General features: G+C 49.5%; 1 protein-coding gene across 5 annotated transcripts in view; it reads right to left on the reverse strand.

Moving 5' to 3' along the window:
* The window catches only part of KIF1B (kinesin family member 1B), a 1137443-nt gene that overhangs the window by 816138 nt on the left and 298501 nt on the right, over positions 1-22804 (reverse strand). For all 5 annotated transcript variants that reach the window (XM_078642264.1, XM_078642262.1, XM_078642263.1 and 2 more), the window contains 2 exons: positions 5201-5280; positions 4525-4600 (listed from right to left, as the gene is read on the reverse strand). In XM_078642264.1, coding sequence (XP_078498390.1) covers positions 4525-4600; positions 5201-5280 — 156 coding nt within the window. The remainder of the gene's footprint in view (positions 1-4524; positions 4601-5200; positions 5281-22804) is intronic.

Below are 22804 nucleotides of genomic sequence, written 5' to 3' on the forward strand. Positions count from 1 at the left end.
CAAGGGGTGGTAGGGTTCCTAGAATGTCTTTGTGCTGCCTGCATGACCACAGCCGTCGGCTTCGGATGACCAATAAGGCAAGCTGGTGAGTTCTTAGGAGATTTGGTCTTCTTGTTGAGGCAAGGAATGAATGCTGCCACAGTAGCAGGTTGTTTTCATTAATTTGAATCCCTCTGCACATATGTAATCTACAACTGGTATAAAATTCACTGACTTCCTACATGTTTCTTTGAAATATTAAAGGATTCTGTCTGTTTCAATAGCACCAGGACATCAAAGCTTTCTGATGCACTTTCCAAGAGGACATGTCTCCTGGGGGTGAGCTAATAGCGGGAGGCGGTGGAGGAGCTGAGTACAGATAAATAATTGTTTGAAACTGCTGATCACAGGGAATTTCTCCTTCTTCTGGCTTATCATCATCATCATCATCATCTGCATAGTCATCATGAATAGTGATACTATTTAGCATTCTTGGTTGAGTAGACTGTTCTAGTTGAGCAACCAGACATTTTCCCTGAAACATCAAACATGATAAACTTGGAGAAGGTGTACTCCAATGAAAAGTAGGATGTTGACACTGTGTCGGGGCTCATGTGCCTCCAGAATCTTTTATAATGATAATTCAACATTTGACAGTGGTCCATCACCAGTGTTACTGTAACCTGCAACATAGGTTCTTGCTCATTTTGGTCTTCATAAGAGTCTTCATGAGTATATTACTCTTGAAATGCCTCAAAGGACATACAGGTCGACTGAGGTTTGTCTTTAAAGGAAGAATCGCCTTCCACATAGCTAATGGCGTCATCTTCATTTAAGTCTTGCCATTTAACATGCAATTGGGAAGGGATGTATGCCACCCTAAAAAAACTGTTGTCTCAATCATCATAATCAGCGGTTACGCCCCCTTCCAGCAGGCATACAGGACGTAGTGGAGAGCTCTTGCTTGGCTATGCCTGATCAAAAAGAAAATCAGGTAATTTCTTCTCATCAACGAGCCCATCAACACTAAGAAACGCTCCCTATGTTTTAAATAGGTTTGTGGTTCAGATGTCATGGACAGGTGTTTTGTACTTGTTGACACAAGTACTGCTGACTGTCTAGTTAAAGTCTGTCATCACTATGTCTGTCACTGAAGAAGTAGTTACCATCATCATTGTCACCGGTTTCATCGACATGCGTTTCATCAATGGACGATCCGTAGACAGTTTCTTGGTCCCCAAAGTGCCAGTTTACTGTTGAGAAGGAGAAGGCGGCTCAGATCGGACCTTAGCTTTCTTCCCAGATCCAGAAGGTGAAGGATCTCTCACAGCCATGGGTGTCTTGATAGGCTGTTTTTTACCTTTACCCTTGTGTGCCTTCTTTGATGGCTCTTCAGAAGACTATTTTCTTTCCCCTAGCTCAATCTTTTTAGAGTCTTATTGAGAAAGTATGACGTCCAATCTTCTTCCTCCTCAAAAATTGGAGTTTCAGTGGCTTTCTTTTGCTGCAACTAGAAATGAGCCTTGACACCCTGTCCTAAAAGGTTTTTGCAGAAAAAGTACAGCAGTGCTTACAATCTTTGGGCTTGTGCTCCAGATATAAACAGTATAAATACTGTTTATGTGAGTCCTAAAAAAAGCCTCCGTTTGCCACAAGATTTACAAGGCTAAATAAGACCTTTTTAAGATCCCTCAGACATGAATATCTTGTCAGAATTTACAGTGAAACTTTTACCTTCTGTAATAATGGCAGTTAGAGTTCAGTCTGAGGTCACGATTTAAGAGAAAAATCACTGAGTACACTTAAAAACTGAGCAGAGATCAGAGAGACTTCTTTCACATCATATTAGTTTAGAAATCTGAGGCATGGTGACCCTTGAGGGCAAGGTAAGAGGGAAGAAGCTGCGCTCCGACTGGCTGGAATCTGGTTCTTTCTAAAATCATGTAAATTGGTTATCAATGTCACTTGTTTAAGTTATTCTTTTCAAAGCAATGCTTTACACTACTTATTCTTAATTATTGTGGGACTTCCACCTCGATGACTGGGAAGATTTAAACAAGTAATTTTATGAAAGATTTAATACTGTAGAATGAAGGTGAAGTAAACTGGACTCATTTTTAGCACCATGTATAAAATGAGTGGGAGAGGAGAAACTCATAACCAAATATCCCTGATCAATTCATCCACCGCGCACTGCCCATGGACTGTGGGTGTAAATACCTAGAGGCGAAGCTTTTGGCATTTTGTGTTTTCAGAGGTGGACTTGCAGCTATAGTGTACCCAAAGGGCAAAACTTTCAACTACAAGTGCTGTGCACTTAATACAAAGCAGTGGTACCAGTGGTGGACAGGATGAAAGGGGATGTGGAAGTAGTTATCTTAAGTCCAATACCGCCATGAAGTTTCTCGTCAGGGCAGTAGGATGACTTCCTGCAGGGTGATCATGTGAACGTGCTTAGAGCGGATGCATTGGTTCAGCAGGCAAAGGTCAAGGATTAGCCAGAGGGACCAATCCATCTTGGGTATTAAGTAGTAGAGAGAGTACACTAATCTGCAACACTGGTTTAAGGGCAGCAGCTCAATCTTTCCTTTGGCTTGGAGCACATACACCTCCTCAATGAGAAGCCAAAGATCAAAAGGGCTGAGGGGGAATGTTTGGCAGTGTGATTTGTATCTCCAGACAGTACCCCTGCAAACCTACTGAAAGCACCCCTCTGTCCAAGGTAATTGCCTCTCACTGGTGAACAACAAACTTAATCTTCCTATAAAAGGTGTTGTGTGATCATTTGGGATGGAAGGGGAGTCACTGCTCGAGGCTGAGGCGCACGGGTTAGACCTGCCCCGCCCCTTGCCTTGGCCATTATCTCTGCCAACCCTGAGAAGGATTTGGAGAGCTGAGTGTCATTAAAGGGCTGGTGCTGGTAGTCCTGCCTTTGGGTGGATGCCGGCACCTTTGATCTGTCTGAGTTGGTGCTTTCGAAAGAAGAATCTTACTGTGGAGGGCTGAATGGCATCCTTTGACTGTGTCCTTTTTGATTTATTTTTAGCTTCTCGTTGACCTGAGTGTGGAAGAGATGCTCCCCCATCAAAAGGCATGTTAAGAGTGCTATTGCACTTTGGGATGGAAACTAGAGATCCATTCGGAGGCAAATATGGCAGTGTAGGAGGATGTTGGTGTTAATGTCTCTGGAGGTGGTGACTTAGACATCAGGGGCGCATCCAATATTTGCTTGGGATATAGCTTTGCCCTAGTGCTTGATGAGGTCTTCCATGTCCTCCCAGTGGTGCTTGTCATAGCAGGAGGGCAGGCAAGGCCAAAGAAACTTGCAATGCACCCATGAATGGCAGCGCCTACTGCTACATGCTTGCCAGCAGCACCGTTCCACTTGCTTTCTTTGTCGGGCGGAGGGTCATTGCCTCCTGCCTTCCCTGGGTACATTTGCATGTTGTGTGTAAAAACCAGTGAGTTGGGTGGAACTTGACAACAGATGTACACTGGGTCGGCTGGGGCAGGCAAGTACTTTATTTACCCTTATGGGACGATCTCTTAGTAGAACATTCCCTGGACAGTGACTTAACTTTGAGAGAGGAAATCTACTCAGAGTCTCCCTGCAGGTTTTACCCAAAAATAATCTGTCCTCGCCATCCCAGATTGACCTTTGGTTGTACAGAAATGTCAGAGTCACAGGGCCCCCAGACACTACATACCATCAAAGGGATGCAAATTAGACATCATCTTTCAGCACTATTTACAAAGCTGGAGGCCTTTTGAGGAGATACTTGACTTAGTCAGTATCAGAAACTGAGAATGTAATCAGTGAGACACCGAAATAGAGCTCCGAACCACAGCAATGCAGAACAGAAAAACAGGAACAGATGTCTGTGCACCGGCTGACACCCCGTATACTCCAGTGACATCCAAAACCAGAGTAATAGCTAGATCCGCATGGTACCACCCAGCAGACTGATTGCTGGTAACAAAGTGTTCCAGTCCAGTCTGAAGCCTAGAACAAATGTTTATAGGATGCGAAATCTGGGGGACGATGTATTCAATAGAAACTATCTATCTGAACATGGTAGTAAACAATACACAACTGAGCTGTTGTGAACTTTCTACCATCTTTGACTCTATCCAGGTAAAAACTGGAGACCCACCTAACATCTACCACAGATCTCTCCTCTGAAAAGGAAGGTATATGCAAAAGGTGGTGAAGATATTAACCGATTAGTATGAAAATCCCTAGACCGCTTTGGTTAAGAAAGTCAAGTGCGTGCATATAGCTACCCAATCTTTTCTTATGAAACACGGTATAGGGTTGCTGTAACCACAAATCTTAGATTTGGCTTTCTCCTCAGGGGAAAATAGAAGAATAAATAATTATACACATTTTTACGCACAAATTACCTTTGAAAAGATCTCTTGGCTTCAGTCTGGTCACATAGCACTTTTAGAAAATGTGTGACATCTATGATATTACCACCCAGAGGACTGAGCAAGTCAAGCATCCACGTTCAATTGACTTATGCTTTATGAGCTATTTTCTACCTTTTTAGGAGAGAAAACTCCCAGTGTTCCTCCATCTTCCCGAATGGCAACGCCCATCTCCGCCAGCAAGGCTTCTCTAAAAAAAACAATAATAATATCAATTAAAAAGTATAATGATACAGACAGCGTCATGTAAGGCATAACAAGAGGGCATCTGCACCTTACTACTACAACATCCAGATCAGCATATTTTGCAACATCCTCATTCTAGATATTGAAATACCAAATAATACCAGTATTTGTAAAGCACACAGTTACCTCTGAAGTGGTGTCCCGGGGCTGGGTGCCGCCGGGAAAATTAAGCGAGCTATTGCCCAGAGTCACATGGTGCTAGGCTAACCTGCCGCCGGTAACTGGGATCGAACCGTGAACCCAGTAGTCCAGAGTCAGGCACCCTGGCCGCTGCGCCACACCTCTTTGTCTATTGCTCTAGACCTTAATCTCAAGATAATTTGCGAGCACATTACTCACCAAAACTTGTCCTAAATCCTGTGCTGTATTCACTCTAAGTCTGCAATCATTCTGTAAATCCTGCTTTTGGTCTCACTCCCAATAGGATTATTAGACCTAACTTTAGGCACTGCCCGGGCCCCACTAACAGACAATGCTGGTATACTAGTCCCACTCACTAAATTCTACTCTAATCAGTCTCAAGCATGCAGTGTGAACTACAAACCTTTCCATTCGAATAGCTTCAGTCTTGCGCAGTTTCTCTTCCCAGGTTTCATTCAGCTCAGCAATGATCTTCTCAGATTCCTGATAGACAAACCATAAGTGAGGATTTTCATAATTGAACCCATGCTATTAGACCCCAATGCTTCCCCTTCCCACGGTTCTAGGGTTGGTAGTTCTGCATCAAGGTCATCTAGTTTCAGCCACTGTTCAGACAAGCACATCAATGCTAAATCTATGGAACCGGAAACCAAAAGGGTTCCACTTTGCCACTAGGAACCCTGAAAACAATTGTGGTAAAGTCTGCTTTTCAGAACTGTTAGAAATTCCAAGAATGCATATGGTCATCAGACACCACACTGCACATTATAAATGAAAAAGCAAGATTCCAATTAAAATAATAATCAAACTTTCAAAGTCAAATAATGGAATATAATGTGAATAATTAAGGAAATGTCCCTCTTCCCCTCGGCCTGGACCTACACTTAGCACCAGGACAAAGGCAGACCTTTTGGGTCTTTGTGCACACATTCCCCATGATACTTTATCCTTGTAACACTGTCACCAATATCATGCGATATCAACAATAATGTCATGTGAGATCTCTTCAGTGGTGTCATGTCATGACAAGAACATGGCAGGAGTGTGAATTACAGCCTATGCAGCTTACTAAAACTTGGGATTATTTCAGTTGTTTTAGGCAATACTTTTTAATAATAATTACTGCAGTTTTATTTATTGTAAGTTATAAGGTTTTTATAAACAAACACAAGTAACTTAATATAAGCAAAGGTAAAAAATATTTTTACAGCTTGAGGCAATCATACCTTTACACGATGTGCATTATTCTGTTATGTAGTGAGGAAGTACAGAAATTCATGTCACAACTTTTCTTTTTTCATTTTCAAAAAAACTTTATTAAGCTCTTCAAGACAGGTACAGAACACTGTACAGCAATTAAAAGTACATTGACACATTGGCATCCATTACAGAGTGGATGAAAGCAAACAGCAATCCCACTAACAGGAGTCTGAGGCACGAAAATATGTTTCAAGTACATCATAGAGTGCAAGAGAAGCCCACCCCACGGGGGTACCCTTACCGCGCCCCAAGTGAAGCCGAGAAGGACATCACGGGGGCCTAATGAGGAGGGGAGGAGGGCGGGACTGGCCAGCACTGGCGGCCGCCGCAGGCGAAAAGCCGGCAAGGAGCGCGGGAGAGGCGGCACCACTAGGGGGTGAGCGGGAATCAAGGTAGGACACCAAGGGACCCCAAATATCAACTGGCCGGGAGTTGGAGGACATAAGATCCCAAAACTCTGATAGCAAAGTCTGGCACCGCGTAGCGTCCTCCAGCCAACTTTCAACCTTGGAAGCAGGCCTACGACCCCAGCACATGGCCACCCTGGGACGGGCAATAACAAGCAGCATAGCGATAAGGAGGCGGGAAGCCTTTGGGCAGAATTTTACAAACCCCAGTAGGCACAAGGTGGGGTCAGGGGAAACCAGGGTACCGGTAATTGCTATGATTGCGGAACATGCTCCCTTCCAAAACTCGGAGACCCTCGGGCACAACCATACCAGGTGAGCGAAATCAGCAGCAGGGACGCCGCAACTCATGCAGGTGTCGTTGGGTATGAGTCCCAGCTTGTGGAGCTGGGCAGGGGTGCGGTATATCCTGTGCAGGAACTTGAAATGTATCAGACGAAGCCGGTAGTTAGGTGATAGTGTCTTCGTCTGGTTACAACTGTAGAGCCAGTCTGCCTGCGCTATGTCTATGCTGAGGTCAGCACCCCACACCAAACGCGCACAGTCAGTGGAGATAGAGGTTGCCCGTAGTGTAAGAGCGTATAATTTGGTGACCAATTTGTGCGGAGACGGGGATGTGTACACTAGGTCGGGAGGGGGCTGGGGGGTGCAAAGTGCGGCAAATGGAGCGCAGCTGGTAGAATAATAGCGTGTCCAGTGAACCGGATGACTCCGGGAGAGAATAGAAAGTGTCGCCGGTATAAAGGTCTGCAGTCGTCCGCAATCCCAGACGCGTGGCCAGAGGTGGCGCCATGCGTCATAGTTCTCGAATATAATGGAGGAGAGGGCCGTAGTGGCACGTGGGTGGAACGCCTGGAGACCAGACCTATCGAGCGCCGCAGATAAAGTAACATTAAAATCCCCGCCCCAGACGACCGCCGCAGGACCACAGGAGGAGATGAGGTGCCAGACATGATTGAAAAAATCCAGCTCATCAGTATTGGGACCCTAGACCGCAGCAAGTATAATAGGTTGGGGCAGCAGTGATCCATGCATTATTACATACCTGCCCTCTGGGTCAGTGAGTGTGAGAGCAGTGTGCCAGGGAAGACCCCGACGTATTCAATGGGAGACTCCCCTAGAGTAGGAGTAGTAAGTGGAAGATTGAGTTTCGACCCAATAGCGCGCCTGGGGACGAGAAAGTGAGGAAGGTAGTCGGTGCGTCTCCTGCAGCATACAAATGTCAACTCAATGCAGCTGCAGATGTGAGTGTTTCGACCGTGCCTTATGCTGGTCGATAGGCCACGGGCATTCCTGGTCCAGCAAATTGTGTCAGACATGAGGGAGAGGTGGTATGTGTGGAGAGGAGCAGCGCAGGAGAGGAGCACCGCAAGTTGGAGATATCTGTACGGATAACAAGGCAACCAGGAAGACCCCTGGAGAGAATTGTGTAACCTCCATGGCGGTGGAGTGAGGGAGTAAAGACAAGGCCCATTGAGGGGTAGACCAGGTGCCCCGCACAATCTCATCCCGCAAGGATAGTGAGTGTTCCAGCTGTCAGGCTATTGGACCAGCACTAACATAAAGCAATGTCACCTGTAGGTTTAAGTCAGCATAAAAGGCCAAGCACAGTGCAGTGTCGTGAGCATGACATGAATGAGCAATACCAAACGGAAAGACAACAAAAGTAACCCCACTAGCAAAGAAGGAGCCCCCAACCCAGACCACCCACAAACACAAAACAGACCCACTGACCCAAATAGAAGAAACCCCACCAACCCCGCACCCACTCCAACCCCCCAATTAGGCTGAGAGGACCACCCGCCCCATCCCAGGAACCCACAACTGGGAAGGGATAACACAGCAAGAACAGTGGGAATCATCCCGGCAGGGGCATGGTGTGACTCGGCGAACACCCCTGCAAAGAAGCAGGGTGGCCAGGCTTGGGTTGGCAGGCAGCATCCAATACAGACAGCATGCTAATCAAAGAACTAATGTCCGCACAGTCAATCGTTATCGCTCAGCCGGTCAGCGCACACAAGTGGAGACTTGGGGGCCAGGGCCTCCCTCGGGTCAGGAAATACAAGTGTCTTGGAGCCCTGTCGGATCCTCAACTTCGCTAGGTAGGCCAGGGAGTATGTGACATCATGTTTCTGGAGGATGCGTTTGGCTGGCAGAAACTCCCTCCTGGCAGCCTGTACAGTGAGGGTGTAGTCCAGGTAGAAGGAGAGTGTATTTCCCTGGTGCTTAATGATGCCCTTGTCGCGTGCAGCTCGGAGGATGGCATCACGGTCCCGGAAATTCTGGATTTTCGTCACAATGGGAAGGGGTGGCAGACCAAGACCAGGGCGCGGGCCCAGGGAGCGGTGGGCTCGTTCCACGACGAAGAACTGGGACAAGACGTCCCCGAAGAGCTCCTTGATGAGTTAGTCGATGAAGTCCTCCATTTCGGAGATGTTGGTTGACTCTGGGAGGCCTGTGATACGAAGATTGCTCTGACGGGAGCAAGCTTCTAAATCCTCGTTTTTCCCCCGGATCACGGCCAGGATCTTGTCCATCTGGAGTCATTTTTGCCTGTCCTGGGTGGCCGCATCCTTGGCGTCCGACACACTGGATTCAACATGGAGCAGTCTGTTACCATGAGAGTCAACTTGGGCCTTCACAGAGTTGAGAAGCGCTGAAAGTTGATCGAGCTGGGATGCTATTCCGGTAACGGTCGACTTTACGTCCAGCATAATTGCCTTGAGAAAGTCGTCCCGGCTCGGGGGGTCCATCGTGCCAGCGGAGTCGGCGCAGTCTGAACCTGCACCGTCTGGCGTGAGGATCTTCTAAGTTCGAAGGCAATCTTAGGCTGCTTGGGATCAGATTTCCCCATAGCGAGGAACACACCAGGCGGGCGCCAAACCGCGTGGGGGGAAAAAAAGAAGCAGTGGAGTCCACTATTAGCCAGCAGCAAGCACCGTAGAGTCAGGGGGAGAACCAGGCCAAGATCCAGAGGCTGAGCAGTCGCAGCAAATCAGGAGTTGCGTCCCCTACAAGCAGCACAGGGGGCAGAAAGCGGCTAAAGATGGAGAATGGGAGCTGGTACAGAGTCCTTAGCCCAGCCGCCTCCAGCAGGTGGTGGAGGAGACCGTGTGCAGAACTCCAGGCACAGACAGCGTAAATATGGCGACGGGGCTACTGCAGAGGTCAGTCACAGGGGGCTGCATGGTGCTTGGGGGAGTGGCGCAACAGTCCGGGGAGCAGGGGAGAAGGGAGGGTCCAACCCGGTGGCAGGGGCGCAGAAAAGTGAATCAGGCATGGAGCACCAGGCTGGCGGTAAAAAGCCACAGCAGGAGGCCTGGGGACAGTCAGCGAAAGCAGTGCACCCACAAACAAAACCTTAGAGGAGGTGCGGATGAAAGCAGGAAGATCAGGCTTCAGCGCACCAGGCCCAGAAGCCCCCGATGTGTGCCAGGGCAGGCTGGCGTAGCGAGAATAGCAGGCTCATGGAGGGGGCCCTCTGTATGTCCAGGGCTAGGCACAAAGGGCCAGTAAATCGTGCCAGGGGTGTCCGGGGCAGCCGTGACAGTCCGAAGGCCGAGGGAGTCCTCCCCGCTGCACCCCCAGGAGCAGGCCGCAGAGCTGGTGACAGAGGCACCAAGGCCGGCCTCCGTGCTGGGCAGGCGCGGCAGGCCGCAAATCAGCGAGGCCGCAGAGGCGTGAGATCAGCGAGGCGCCTCGAAGCAGGAGTGGAGCAGGTCAAGCGGAGAGGGCGCCACGGGGGAGGGGACACACCGACGGGGAGACGCCGACGAGGAAACGCCGGGGATCCTCCGCTCCCTCAACCAGGCCCAGGCGCTGCGTCGCTCGCACGAGGTGAAAACGAGGAGCAAGACAGGAGCTAGGCCGCGCCACTCCCGTACCGGGCCGCACAGCAGACGGCCCCCAAACCCGCCAGCGACCACCCAGAGGGAGCGCCACTCACCGCACTCCAGCAGCATCGGACACGGGCGAAACAGCTGTCCCAACGAGGCGCCCTGGGTCCACGCAGCACAGAAGCCAGCAGGAGAAGCCCTCCGAAGGCCGAAGCGTGTGCACTGTGCCGGCCAAGAGATCCACAGCTCCACAACGAAAGCAGGAAGGAGAGCGGGAGTTGAGGCAGGCGGTTCACTGTGCCCCAAAAATTCAGAAAATCTCTTTTTGGTGCGGGAGGAGTGCGGATGCCAGCAGGATAATGGCGGATTAGGAAGCTTGGCCGGCAGAGCCCACTCAGAGTGCGGCCATCTTGCAGCCGGCCAAGCCACACCCCCCAGAAATTCTTGTGACAACTGTAGGTGGCATAGATGTGCTCCCCACGATGCCGACCATAAACCCACAAAGCCCCATAAAATGAGCACTACTTTTAGACCTCTTGCTTTTATTTCAATGATTATTAAAGGGGACAGGTAAAAAAAAACATCCTGTTCCACTTCTATGACGAAGCAGGAGAGTTGCAGGGGAATCTAAAATGGTCTCAAGTAGGTAAGAAGGAGGACCTAGTGCGAACACCAACTTATCAAGGATGATGGTCAGGTAAGGAGGCTTGGATGACAGAACCTGCAATTCGCTCACTCTCCTGGCTGATGTGATTGCCACGAAAAAGGCTGGTTTGATAGTAGGTTGCAATTGTGCAGAGGTCGCACATTAGAAAGGTGAGAACCAAAGTAAGGTCCCACTGAGTCATAATGAAATGGGACGGTGGAAAATATGTGCAAGGCCTTTGAGTAATCTACTTTCAATAGGAGGTTTAAATAATGAGGGCTGCTCTAGCACCCTCAGGAAGGCAGACAGGGCTAAAAGGTACCATTTGAGATTTCCCAGTGTAGAGCCCTGCAGGGCAAAGGTTAAAATAAAAAGCACAATTTGAGAAAGGGAAGCAGAAAGAGGATCAATAGACCTGTCTGTACAATGTTTTATAAATCTATTCAACCGTCATGGCATACAAGTCTTGGTGGACAGTTGCCTGGCTGCCAAAATAACATCACAAACTTCAGGGGGATGGTTGAATGCTATCAACTGCCGGCGCACAATCTCAACGCAAGAAGGCACAGACCTATGATAGGTTCAGGTGGAGGACCCGCCTATGCTGATCCTCCCGAAGGGGCAGCCTGATCAGAGGATCAATGCTCAATTGGAGAAGCTTGGGATACCAGATTCTCCATGCCCAGTCTGGAAAGGAGTATAGGAGTCCTTAGTTCAAATCAAGACATAAGGCATCCCCAAGCGGGAGCCGCCTTGGAAACTCGAGCAAAAAGAACAATTGATGGACAGAATGATGAACAAGGTCATACATTCACCCCAGTACAGAGATCTGGGCCTAAATCCCTCGTTTTTTTGCTTTGGAAACTCCAGCGCACAAAACTACTGACATTGCCCATTCTCAACAGAGGCAAACAGGTCTAACAGATCTAACCAAAGTCTCTCCAACACGCTGCATGTTATACCGCCCCGGTCTGTGGGATGGCTGTGGGACACACACTTGAGATGATTCGGGGGAGGTGCTGCTAGAGGTCACAGAGCCCCGGAGAGGGAAAAGCCTAGCAGATTCCTGCATCAGATACAGCCAATCGTCAGTAGTCTGATACATGAAGGAAACTGAGCGCGGAAGGTGCCATCACTGGTGAACCCCGGAATATGCATCTACAGACACCGCCACCACCTCGACAAGCGCAAGACCCAGGGGCAGCGCGAAGCATACCTAAACAACAGAAACTGGTCTTTGAACAGCAGAAGCCCACTCGGGGACCCCCAGACTTGGAGGAAACACAACTGGAGGCACAATTAACCGGCACGACCCCTCCTTTACGAGACATACATGAAATGTTCAGAGACCTGAAACAGTCTCTCACCACCACTGACAGCAAAATCGACTATCTGACAGATTTGACCGCCTAAAGGAAAAGGTGACGAACCAGGGCGAAAGCCTCGAACAGGTGGAACAGCGCACCTCCACGATAGAAGACGAAGGCGTGGCCACTTGTTAACATGGAGAAGGTACTCAAGGTGATCAGGAACAAAAATGAAGACTTGGAAGCAAGATCGCGCAGAAACTACCTGCGCATTGTGGGGGTGCCAGAGTCCACTACAATGGCACGAGTGGAAAGGTTATATTGAGGAAATGCTGCGGGTCCTTTTCGGAGTTGCTTTCGCCTGTGTGTATTGTGGAGCGTGCCCATCACCATCTTGGCCCCCGTTCCCCTCCGGGCGTGCCGTTAAGGCCATAATAATCGCACGACTCTAACTATTGGGAGAGATACACGGTACTACACCTCACCAGATACATGCAAAAAATTGTGTACCCTGACTACACCTTGGCAGTACAAGCAGCCAGAAGAGACTTTTTGCCAATTAAATGCACCCTGCAACAACTGGAAGTTAAACATTCTCTACTATACCTGGCAAAACTTGGAGTATTCCATGCTGAAAAGACCCCCTATTTCACGGATCCCAAGAACACAACCCGCTTCAGTAAGGACTTGCATCTCGCCAAGAAGACAGATCGGGCCAGGAAAGACACAGAAGAAGAGAATCGCACCAGTGACAACAATTAGACACCAGCCGCTGAGGTGAACTTATAAGAGACGACCAGCAATGGCCCAGTTTAACAGGGCAGTCTGGCTCCAAGAGACAGTGTCTCTCCTCCTATATATCCTTTACCCTCACTTAATGCTTCTCAAGCGGATATTCTTATCCACTTGACAGATACTAAGACTGGGTACGTTCCCTTGCAACTTTGTCCCGGAGCCCGGCCCCTGCGCGCACACACAGGGGGCTCCTATTCAACCAAACACCCCCCCCCCCGACCCCGGGATGTTTCCAATACACTGCAAAATTTCATACTCTAGCTGGGGAGGTGGGTTGCTTGAGATTCTTGCTCAGCCTGATTGGGCGGCTGGTGTGGGTGGGGGTTGTGTTTGGTTGTAACCGTTTGAAGTGCCATCCCTCCCTTTTTTACCTCTTCTTTCCCTTGTCTGAATCCCAATATGTGAACTACGTCACCACGCGCATCTAGGAGAATTGTCAAGTGGGGCCACATGACTAGAATCAAATGCGTCACTTGGTATGTGCGTGGCCCAAATGATGCACATACGAATAGGATGGTAGCCACACATCTGGACCGCCACAAAGCAGATCTCTGCTTCCTGCAGGAACTTCACCTCGCGGAGAAAACGTGTGGGCGTTTGCGTGCGGGATGGGTGGGGGAAAAACACATTGCATGCTACTCAATGCTCATGGCGCTGCTATCCTTATCAGGAAAGGGCTGCACTGGCGCAAGCATGCAACATTTTGCAACAAGATGGGCAGATATGTAATGTTAGCCGGTTCACTGGGTGGACACCCGATTCGACTAATCTCAGTATATGGCCCCAACACTGATGGCCCTGGCTTCTTTGCGGAGTTGTGGAGAGTGACAAATTCCCTTGGACCCGGAGCTATAATCTGGGGGTGGGGGGGGATTATAACGTGGTACTTGACGCCCAAAAAGACAGGTCAGGAGACTTCCACAGACCTCATCCCTGGAGCAGCAGCCTAGATGCAAACCATAATCTCGGAGGGGAACTTCATTGATATATGGAGACATAGATACCATGAAGAGATGCCCAGCACCTGTGCAACGTCCACCAGACCTTCTTGGTCGACAGTAAACTACTGGCTGGTATCCTGAGACGTAACAACGTGGATCGCAGAGGTGCAGCTTCTGCCTCGGACCCTCTGACCGTTCCCTGGTAATGCAGACACTTGACCTCCCCGACTACCCTACCAGAGCTTTCGCCTGGAGACTCCAGCAGGGACCGCTGAGGGACTAGGTATTTTGTGAATACATTAGACGGGCCATATCCGAATAGTTCAGTCTAAACAAGGAAACAATGGACTCCCCCTTCACCCTATGTGAAGCTTTTAAAACAGTCATACGGGGAGAATGTATCCCTAAACAGGCGGGAGTCCTCCGGTCACGGCAAGGGGACCTAAAAAGACTGAAGGGTGAAATACAGGCCATAGAGCAGGTGTTCTTTACCAGCAAAAATATCACTTTACTTCGCACAATCCGAGCCAAATTAGATGAATTCCAGGAGACTGCCATCAGGGAAACACATTTCCTCAGCAGGGATGCCAGAGCTCGGAGATATGGAGAGGGTGAGCCTGCTGGTAAACGCTGGCAGGGCTGCTTCGGAAGCCCTGGGCCAATGCCTATAAACCTGAGCTTCGCACTTCTGACGACGAGCTGGTGGTAGGTCAATCAGCTGTGCAAGCTAAAATTACTTCCTTCTACATGCTCCCCTACAGAGCCCAACAAAACTCGACGCCTCCTGACTTGGAGGATTTTTTTAACACACTGGAACTGGTGTGGTTGTATTCAGACCATAGGGCTTCCCTTTACAGAGGAGGAAATACTCAGAACTATTTCGAACCCTCCCTGGCGACAAGTTCCTGGCGTAGATGGCTTATCAGCCGCCTTTTACAAAGAATATGCTAGCCTAATCGTCCCACATTTAATGAAGGTGTATGGGGAATCCATTGACCAGGCTGGGCTTCCCCTATCCCCTTCAACCACAGCAGCCTCAGAGTCAACCTCACTGAAATTCAGGACAGAGGCTAAAAGATTGAAATCATAGCCTAAATGTCTTGGAATCTCTTTACAGGGGAAAAGGCACCGAACCATGTTCAAAATGGCTTCAATTAAAGGGAGCATGTGAAGAATTAGGTGCGACTTTGGCACATTGATAGTGAGTCCCAAAGATGGGAGGATTTTCACCGTAGTCTGTAGGTGGTTGATGAATGCCTGGGGAAAGCCAGTCTTCAACAGCAAGTCACTGACGTAAGGGAAGACTGGCACCTCTGAACCCCGCAGGTACATTGCCACCACTGTTATCACTTTTGTGAACACCCAAGAAGCACTCATGAGACCAAAGGGGAGCACAGAAAACTGAAAATGCTCCTGTCCCACCACAAACCGCAGGTAGCATTGATGGGTCTGTAAAACGATATATGGAAGTAGACTTCCCTCTGGTCCAATTGTCCCATCCAATTTCCAGGGCTGAGGGTAAACAAGACGTAGACCAGTGTGAGCATCTTGAAATTTTCTTTCCGGAGCAAACCATTCAGAGAGCGCAGGTCTAAAATCGTAAAAAGGCACCCCCATCTTTCTTGGGTATCAGAAAGTAGCGGTAATAGCAACCTTGACCTATTTCTGGCGCAAGCGCCTTCTCAATAGCCCTATTGCCAAAATGGGCTTGCACTTTCTACCAAATGACAGAAAGATGGTCCTCAGTCAAACTTTGAGGAGATGGTGGAAGGTACGGCGGTGCTGAGAGGAAGGGCAATTGGATCCTGCATCTCACCGGATGGCTGTGCTCAGTGATGGGCAAACTAGCAGTGCTTTAGCAGGTGGGACTGCAGCGGTGGCTGGGGACTGAGCGGCCCTGGTCAACTCCTGGGTGGCATGCTGTAGTTGGATTGGATGCAAAAACAACAGTTGGACAGAATGCAGAACGATGTCATACATTCACCCCAGTACAGAGATCTGGGCCTAAATTCATTGTTTCTTTGCTCACCATGCCATTCCAGTTTGAACCCAGCCATATGCAAATCAGTCTTGACCCTGTGCCCCATGGCAACAGTCCAGACCGAACTGCCAAGCCAGGTCCTCTCTGGACTGGAAACAAGCATCCTAGGACCGGTTTCGGGCTTTCAGCCCCCACCAGCCAGGATAGGTTGATTCCAGTGGCATGGAGAGCACGGAACTCACGTCTGAGCATACCCGTCCCACTCGGGGTGATAAATGCAAAAACAACAGTGATGGACAGAATGTAGAACAATGTCATACATTCACCCCAGTACAAAGACCAGGGCCTAAATCCATAGGTTTTTGTTTCCAGTCCAGGGAGGACCTGGCTTAGCAGTTCGGGCTGGACTGTTCCCATGGGGCACAGGGGCAAGACTGATTTGCATATGGCTGGGTTCAGACTGGAAAGGCATTGTGAGCAAAAAAACGATGGATTTAGGCCCAGATCTCTGTCCTGGGGTGAATGTATGATCAAAACAAATCAAGAAACTTGGTAATGCGCAAATGACAAATATTCGCCGAAAGTCGCTTTTCATACATTGATTGTTCACTTTATAGTTTTATCAGTAAAACTGTATGGCTCTGCAAATGTAGGTGTCCTTTCAATGGATAATGTGTGGTTGTAAATGATAGCGTACTAATACTTTGCTTTAGAAATGTATTGATGAGAGCTTGCATCTAAATGCAAAACTAACTACATATTACACCATTAACACTCTCCTGCTTGATGGGAGGGCTCATTTACAACACTTGTTTTTTGTTTGATGCTTGAATTTTTCAAAATCCCTATAAGTTCACTATTCTAACGTTGATGGCATCACCTCCACGCTAATAATTGTTCCAGCAACACTGACTGAGCGGAGGGCCAGGCTAGTGGAAGAGAAAACCCACTTCCCAAATGTTTCAGAGCCTTCATAGGCCATCTGGCATGTGGCACTAGCAGGATGCAGGAGGCCATCAGGCCCGGGAGCCGGAGGGTCATCCTGACTGAAACCCGGGGTAGAGGCTGAAAGCTCGGAATCATAGCCTGAATATCCCAGACTCACTGCTCGGGAGGATAAACCCGAAACTGCGTCGAATCCAGAACACTCTGATGAAGGCGAGCTTCTGAGAGGGACTCAGGTGCGACTTTGGCACGTTGATGGAGAACCCCAGCAATTGCAGGAGGTCAGCCGTCATCTGAAGGTGGGAGACGACCGCCTGAGGCGAGCAGGCCTTCAACAACCAGTTGTCGAGGTAGGGGAAGACTGACACCCTTGACCTGCGCAGATGAGCTGCGACCACCGCCATCACTTTCGTGAACACCCGAGAGGCGCTGGTAAGGCCAAAGGGGAGCAGGGCAAACTGAAAATGCGCCTGGCCTCCTGTGAACCGCAGGTAACACCGGTGGGCCGACAGGACGGGGATATGAAAATATGCGTCCTGCAAGTACAACGCTTCCATCCAGTCTCCAGGGCAGCCAAGAACTAAGCCAGAGTCAACATCTTGAACTTCTCCTTCCGGAGGAAGCGATTGACGTTCCTGAGGTCCAAGATGGGGTGCATGCCCCCTTTGTCCTTCTTTTGGACCAGAAAGTAAAGGGAACAACCACCACGTCCTACTTCTGGACCAGGAATGCGCTCTATGGCCCCCTTGGCAAAGAGGGCCATGACTTACTGTTGGAGAAGCGCAAAGTGATCCCCCGACATGGGGTGGAAATGAGGTGGCATGGCTGAGGGTGCAGACTCGAAGGGGAGGGAGTACCCCCTTTGGACGATTTGCAGCACCCACCTGTCCGAAGTGACAGACGCCAGTGGGGGAGGCAATGTTGAATCCTGCCACCCACCAGCGTGGGGTGTACCCCAAAGCTCTGACTAGGAAGACTGTGGGGCAGATGCTGCAGGAGCGGAGGTGGACTGACCCGCACGCTGGCCCCCTGTGCCGCCACAGCGGCCTCCACACTCGCGGTCATGCGGAGGTTGGTTCTGCACAGGCTTCTGGCTGAACGAATGTGTAGGGGTGCCCCTTCCGTAGCCACGAAAGGTAATCGTGGCCGGGCATGTGGTGGAGGGACCCAAGGACTTGGCCGTAGCCTGAGAGTCCATGAAACCCTCCAGCGCACTGTCTGCCTTATCGCCAAACAGGCGAGTGCCATCAAAAGGCATGTCCATGAGGGAACTCTGGACATCCCCGGAAACTCCCGTGGACCACAGCCAGGCGTGGCGACGTAGGGCCACCGTTGTGGAGAACGCCCTGCCCAAAGAGTCCGCGGTGTCCAGCCCACACCGATGGTGAACTTTGCAGCGTCCTTCCCCTCCGCAACAGCTTGGGAAAGTACAGCCCAAACCTCCTACGGGCACTGGGACAGTGTCTGCGCCACCGTGTCCCACACAGCGTGTGAGTAGCGGCCCAAGAGGCATGCGGTGTTGACAAACCGCAGCCCTAAGCTGGCAGAGGAAAATAACTTTTTGCCAAACTGCTCCAGCTTCTTTGATTCCTTATCCAGCGGGCGGTAGGGAATGCACTTTGGGAAGTGGAGGCCTGAATGACCAGGCTCTCCGGATTCGGATGATTCCTTAAAAAGGCTGGGTCACCCGGTGGCGGGCGATGACTCCTGGCCACATTTTTATCCATAGGAACCCCTGTGACTCCTGGTGGCCCTCCGCCCTGGGCACCGCACCCAAACCAACGGACCACGCACGTAACCTGGGCTTCATCCTGGACTCCTCCCTCTCCATGACCAGACAAGTAAACGCCGTCTCCTCGTCTTGCTTCAACATCCTGCGCATGCTACGCAAGATCTTCCGGTGGATCCCCACCGACACGAGGAAGACGGTCACCCAGGCCCTCGTCACCAGCCGACTGGACTACGGCAACGCCCTCTACGCCGGTACCACCGCCAAGCTCCAGAAGAGACTCCAGCGGATTCAGAACGCCTCGGCCAGGCTCATCCTCGACATCCCCCGACGCAACCACATCTCCGGACACCTGAGAGATCTGCATTGGCTCCCGGTCAACAAGAGAATCACCTTCCGTCTCCTCACCCACGCACACAAAGCCCTACACGACCAAGGCCCGAGCTACCTCAACAACCGGATCAACTTCTACACTCCCAAGCGCCTCCTCAGATCAACCAGCCACGCCCTCGCCGCCGTCCCCCGCATCCGAAGAGCGACAACAGGAGGAAGGTCCTTCTCCTACCTGGCCGCCAAGACCTGGAACTCACTCCCGACCGACCAACGCCTGACCCAAGACCACCTCTCCTTCAGGAAGACGCTCAAGACCTGGCTGTTCGAGCAGTAACGGCACCCCCCCCCCCAACCCAGCGCCTTGAGACCCTACGGGTGAGTAGTGCGCTCTACAAATGACCTGATTGATTGATTGATTGATTGGCTGGTCTAGACCAGATGCCCATCAAAACATCTGTCAAGGCCTCATTGAACGGAAGCAGAGGTTTCATAGAACTTGCCGCCGGCTGAAGCACTTCAGTAAGGAGGTTTGTCTAAAGAGTGACAGTAGGCAGATCAAGGTCAAGGGCCTCAGCTGCCTTACGGAGCACCACAGTATATGTGGCGACCTCCTCCATGACAGCGGGAGGAGACAGAAAGCAGGGCTTAGAGGAGAGGTCAAGGTCACCTGCATCCTCCGATTCCTCCGACCACTCCTGTTCGTGCTCGCACTGCCGTGCAAGAGGGTCCTCCAAACCATCCCAGTCATCCCCCTTCTCTACCGCCCGAGGCACAGGTTGCTGCAGTGGGGGAGGCATAGGGGAATACAAACACAGACAAGCCTACAGTGCAGGATTACACAGATACCATGAGCGGTACAATGGAGCAATTGGGAAAGTGAGCAAAAGTCAAGCGCCAGCGGGAGCCCTAGGCCTGAAAAGGCGGTCCATGATGGCAAGAAAATCTTGCATCTGGGCCGGAGTCGCCGATGGACCCGGATAAGGTGGGTAGGCTGCGGGACTCTCAGGCTCCACCGAAAAGCGGGGGAAGAACCCCTGGACCCCTCTTCCACGTCCAGAGACCGACAGGGAGACGTCAGAGAGGGTAAAGGCTTCTTCAACTTTTTCTTGTGATGTTTCTTACACGAGGAGCGATGATGATGGCTCAGCGATCAGTCCCTTGAGCGACCCCTGGACCTCGAACGGCGCGGAGACAACTTCCATGCCTCCAGCAGCTTTCGGGACCGCTGCCGCAAAGCCTTCGGAACCATGGCCAGACAGTCGGAACATCACCAGGAGTCATGGTCGCACTCCAGACAGTGGAGACAAACACTGTGGGGGTCGGCCACCGACATCGTACGGCGGCAGGCCCCGTAGGATTTAAACCCAGGCATCCCTACTCGGCACCAGGAGTCATGACTCAAGAAGTAGAGACAAAAGTCTCAAAAGAGTTAGTCAAAAAGTGACTAGGGTACGTGCTCTGACCGGATCTGCGCTTGTTGGTGTGGAAAAAGAAAGAACCGACGTCAGCGCGCATGGGTGGCGCCTAAGTAGTCTCCGTGATGTCATCTCGGCGCTTAGGACGCCAGCGACAGACATGGAGCAGCACAACGCCACCTAACAACGCGCAGGGGTACTGCTGACGAAAAACTTTCTGGATCCAGTCTGACGTTTGGGGATATTCCAAGGTAAGAAATCTATCATTAATGTGTCTCTTTCAGATATTGTATTTAATAGAATTCAGTTCCTTGCTGTACTGTTAAAATAAATTGATTTTAACTGCCAGTACAGAGCACTCTACGACACAGGGAGTTCTGGTTCTCGGAAACAGAAAGGGCTGATTTTGCAGAACAAAATGCCGTCACCTGGATTACCTAATTTCCTTAAACTTTTCCTTTGGAAGGGTAATGAAAGCCAAGTTGTCACTTGTGGTTTTTGGGATTTTGCTTTAAACCAAATTCAAGGCTAGCTCTGTAAATTCAGCATTTATATAGGCTAATAAAATGCCTTTACTTATAAAAAAAATACCTTTAATCATAAAACCTATTCTAAAATGAGTTAGACTTCTACCCATGAGTAGGTCTAATTCAGGGTTGTTAATCACTGAAGACCCTGTCAATACCCATAGGCTGTCTCAAACGTGTTTAGTCCAGGCTGAACCTCATCATGGGACAAGTCAGTTACGCAGCTGAGGTTCCTTGTTTGGACTACAACTACAGTTTGTACCCATTTCAAGAGGTTAGTGCGAGAGACTTCCCTCTTCAGAGGCTGGAGATAATAATGAAACATTATATGGCAAAGTGGTTTGTGAATCAGAGCATGGACGCCTCATGACAGTTACAAGGAGAATGCATTCTCTACCAGGGTCTGAACTTCTAATGAAGTCCTGAAGAATTAGTAATTCTCACTGTAAAGAATGTGTCTACTAGTGAAATGTTATATAAGAAATGAAGGTTCCTATCTAAAGATAGAACTTCTAACACATTGTTAGCAAAAGAAGGGGGGTCTCTTCTTCACATGAACACACTAATGGGGTGTTAAAGGGTAGCAAGTTTCCTGGTTCCAGTTTGAAGACCCTCAGTCAAGTGGTACAGGCTGAAGGGAGTCCTCTCCTTAGACTAATCTCAGTTGCTTACTTTTAAAGAGAAAAGAAACACCCTGCTCTAAGTCTAGAGCCAAGGATATAGGCAAAGGTATTTCATATTTTTTGTCTTGACCCATTAATTTTTGTTGCCACAGAATGGCCTTCTGTTGTATCTGAAGACCCTGCAGTGGAGCGTTACAGTAGAGAGGAAGAAACCTATCTTCAACCTGGACATATCCATATAATGTTACAGGTAAAACGTTCTTTATTTTCAGTCTGGCCTGGACATACTTTTGGAGTGTTAAAGGCAGGGGGATTATTTACTATGTCCAAGTCCATGAATGGAGTGTTGCATGCAAAGGGCATACCTTTAAGTGTAGTTGAACCCATTATTCACACCCTTAGTCTCTACTATGTTTCTGTTTGCAACTAATTTCCCAACTGTGGTAGGGTGGTGTCATTCTGTCATTCACAAGATGTCGAGCGAGATGGAGCTTTAGTTTCCATGGTTACTAAAGCAGATTTAATTATAGATGTTCAAATGAAATCTGGCTCGGGTTTCTCTCTCAAAGAAATCTGCTGTGTCACACAGCAATAAAAGATTGCATAACTACGATTGGCCATCCTTAGTGCCCAATTCACATTGAGTGCACATGTTGAAATAAGCCACTAAATGCATCGGTCAGTTATAATTTGACTCCTCGCATTTATTCAAGAGCGAAGCAGTGTCAGTCAGTGAAGTGACAGATCTAACTGCGCATCCCTCTTTCACATCTTATCGTGGTAGGAGGAGCTGGGGTGAGGCTGTGCTCTGTTGCACATCCTTACATGGACAGGACTCTTATTGTCTTTATTGAACAAGCTGCTTGGTGTGCCCATAGCAGAAATTGATAGAAACCCGAGTGGAAGTTATCACAGCCTGCCTCTCGCGCCTAACAACACTTCAATTAGATTGATAGTAGCTGCTATTTCAAGTGTGAGTGAACAGTCAAAGAGTGCAGTGGAACCATGAGTTTCAAATATGTGAATAATAAAGTAGTGACAATTAGTGTGGCTTCAAAGAACAGTGTGCCCTTGAGGCCATGCTGCATGACCTACAGAGGAAAAAGGTTTCTGAAAGCTGTGGGCACCATATTTGGTGCCGAGTAGACAAAAAATAAAAGCCTGAATGTTTTGGGGTGGTATATTAATTTATCAACTCAGAAAGTGACAGGGGAGTTCAATGAGTTGCTGAGGGCACGATCGGCTGTCAACGACCTTAAGAA

The sequence above is a fragment of the Lissotriton helveticus genome, chromosome 5_1 (genome assembly GCF_964261635.1).
Source record: "Lissotriton helveticus chromosome 5_1, aLisHel1.1, whole genome shotgun sequence".
NCBI lineage: Eukaryota > Metazoa > Chordata > Amphibia > Caudata > Salamandridae > Lissotriton > Lissotriton helveticus.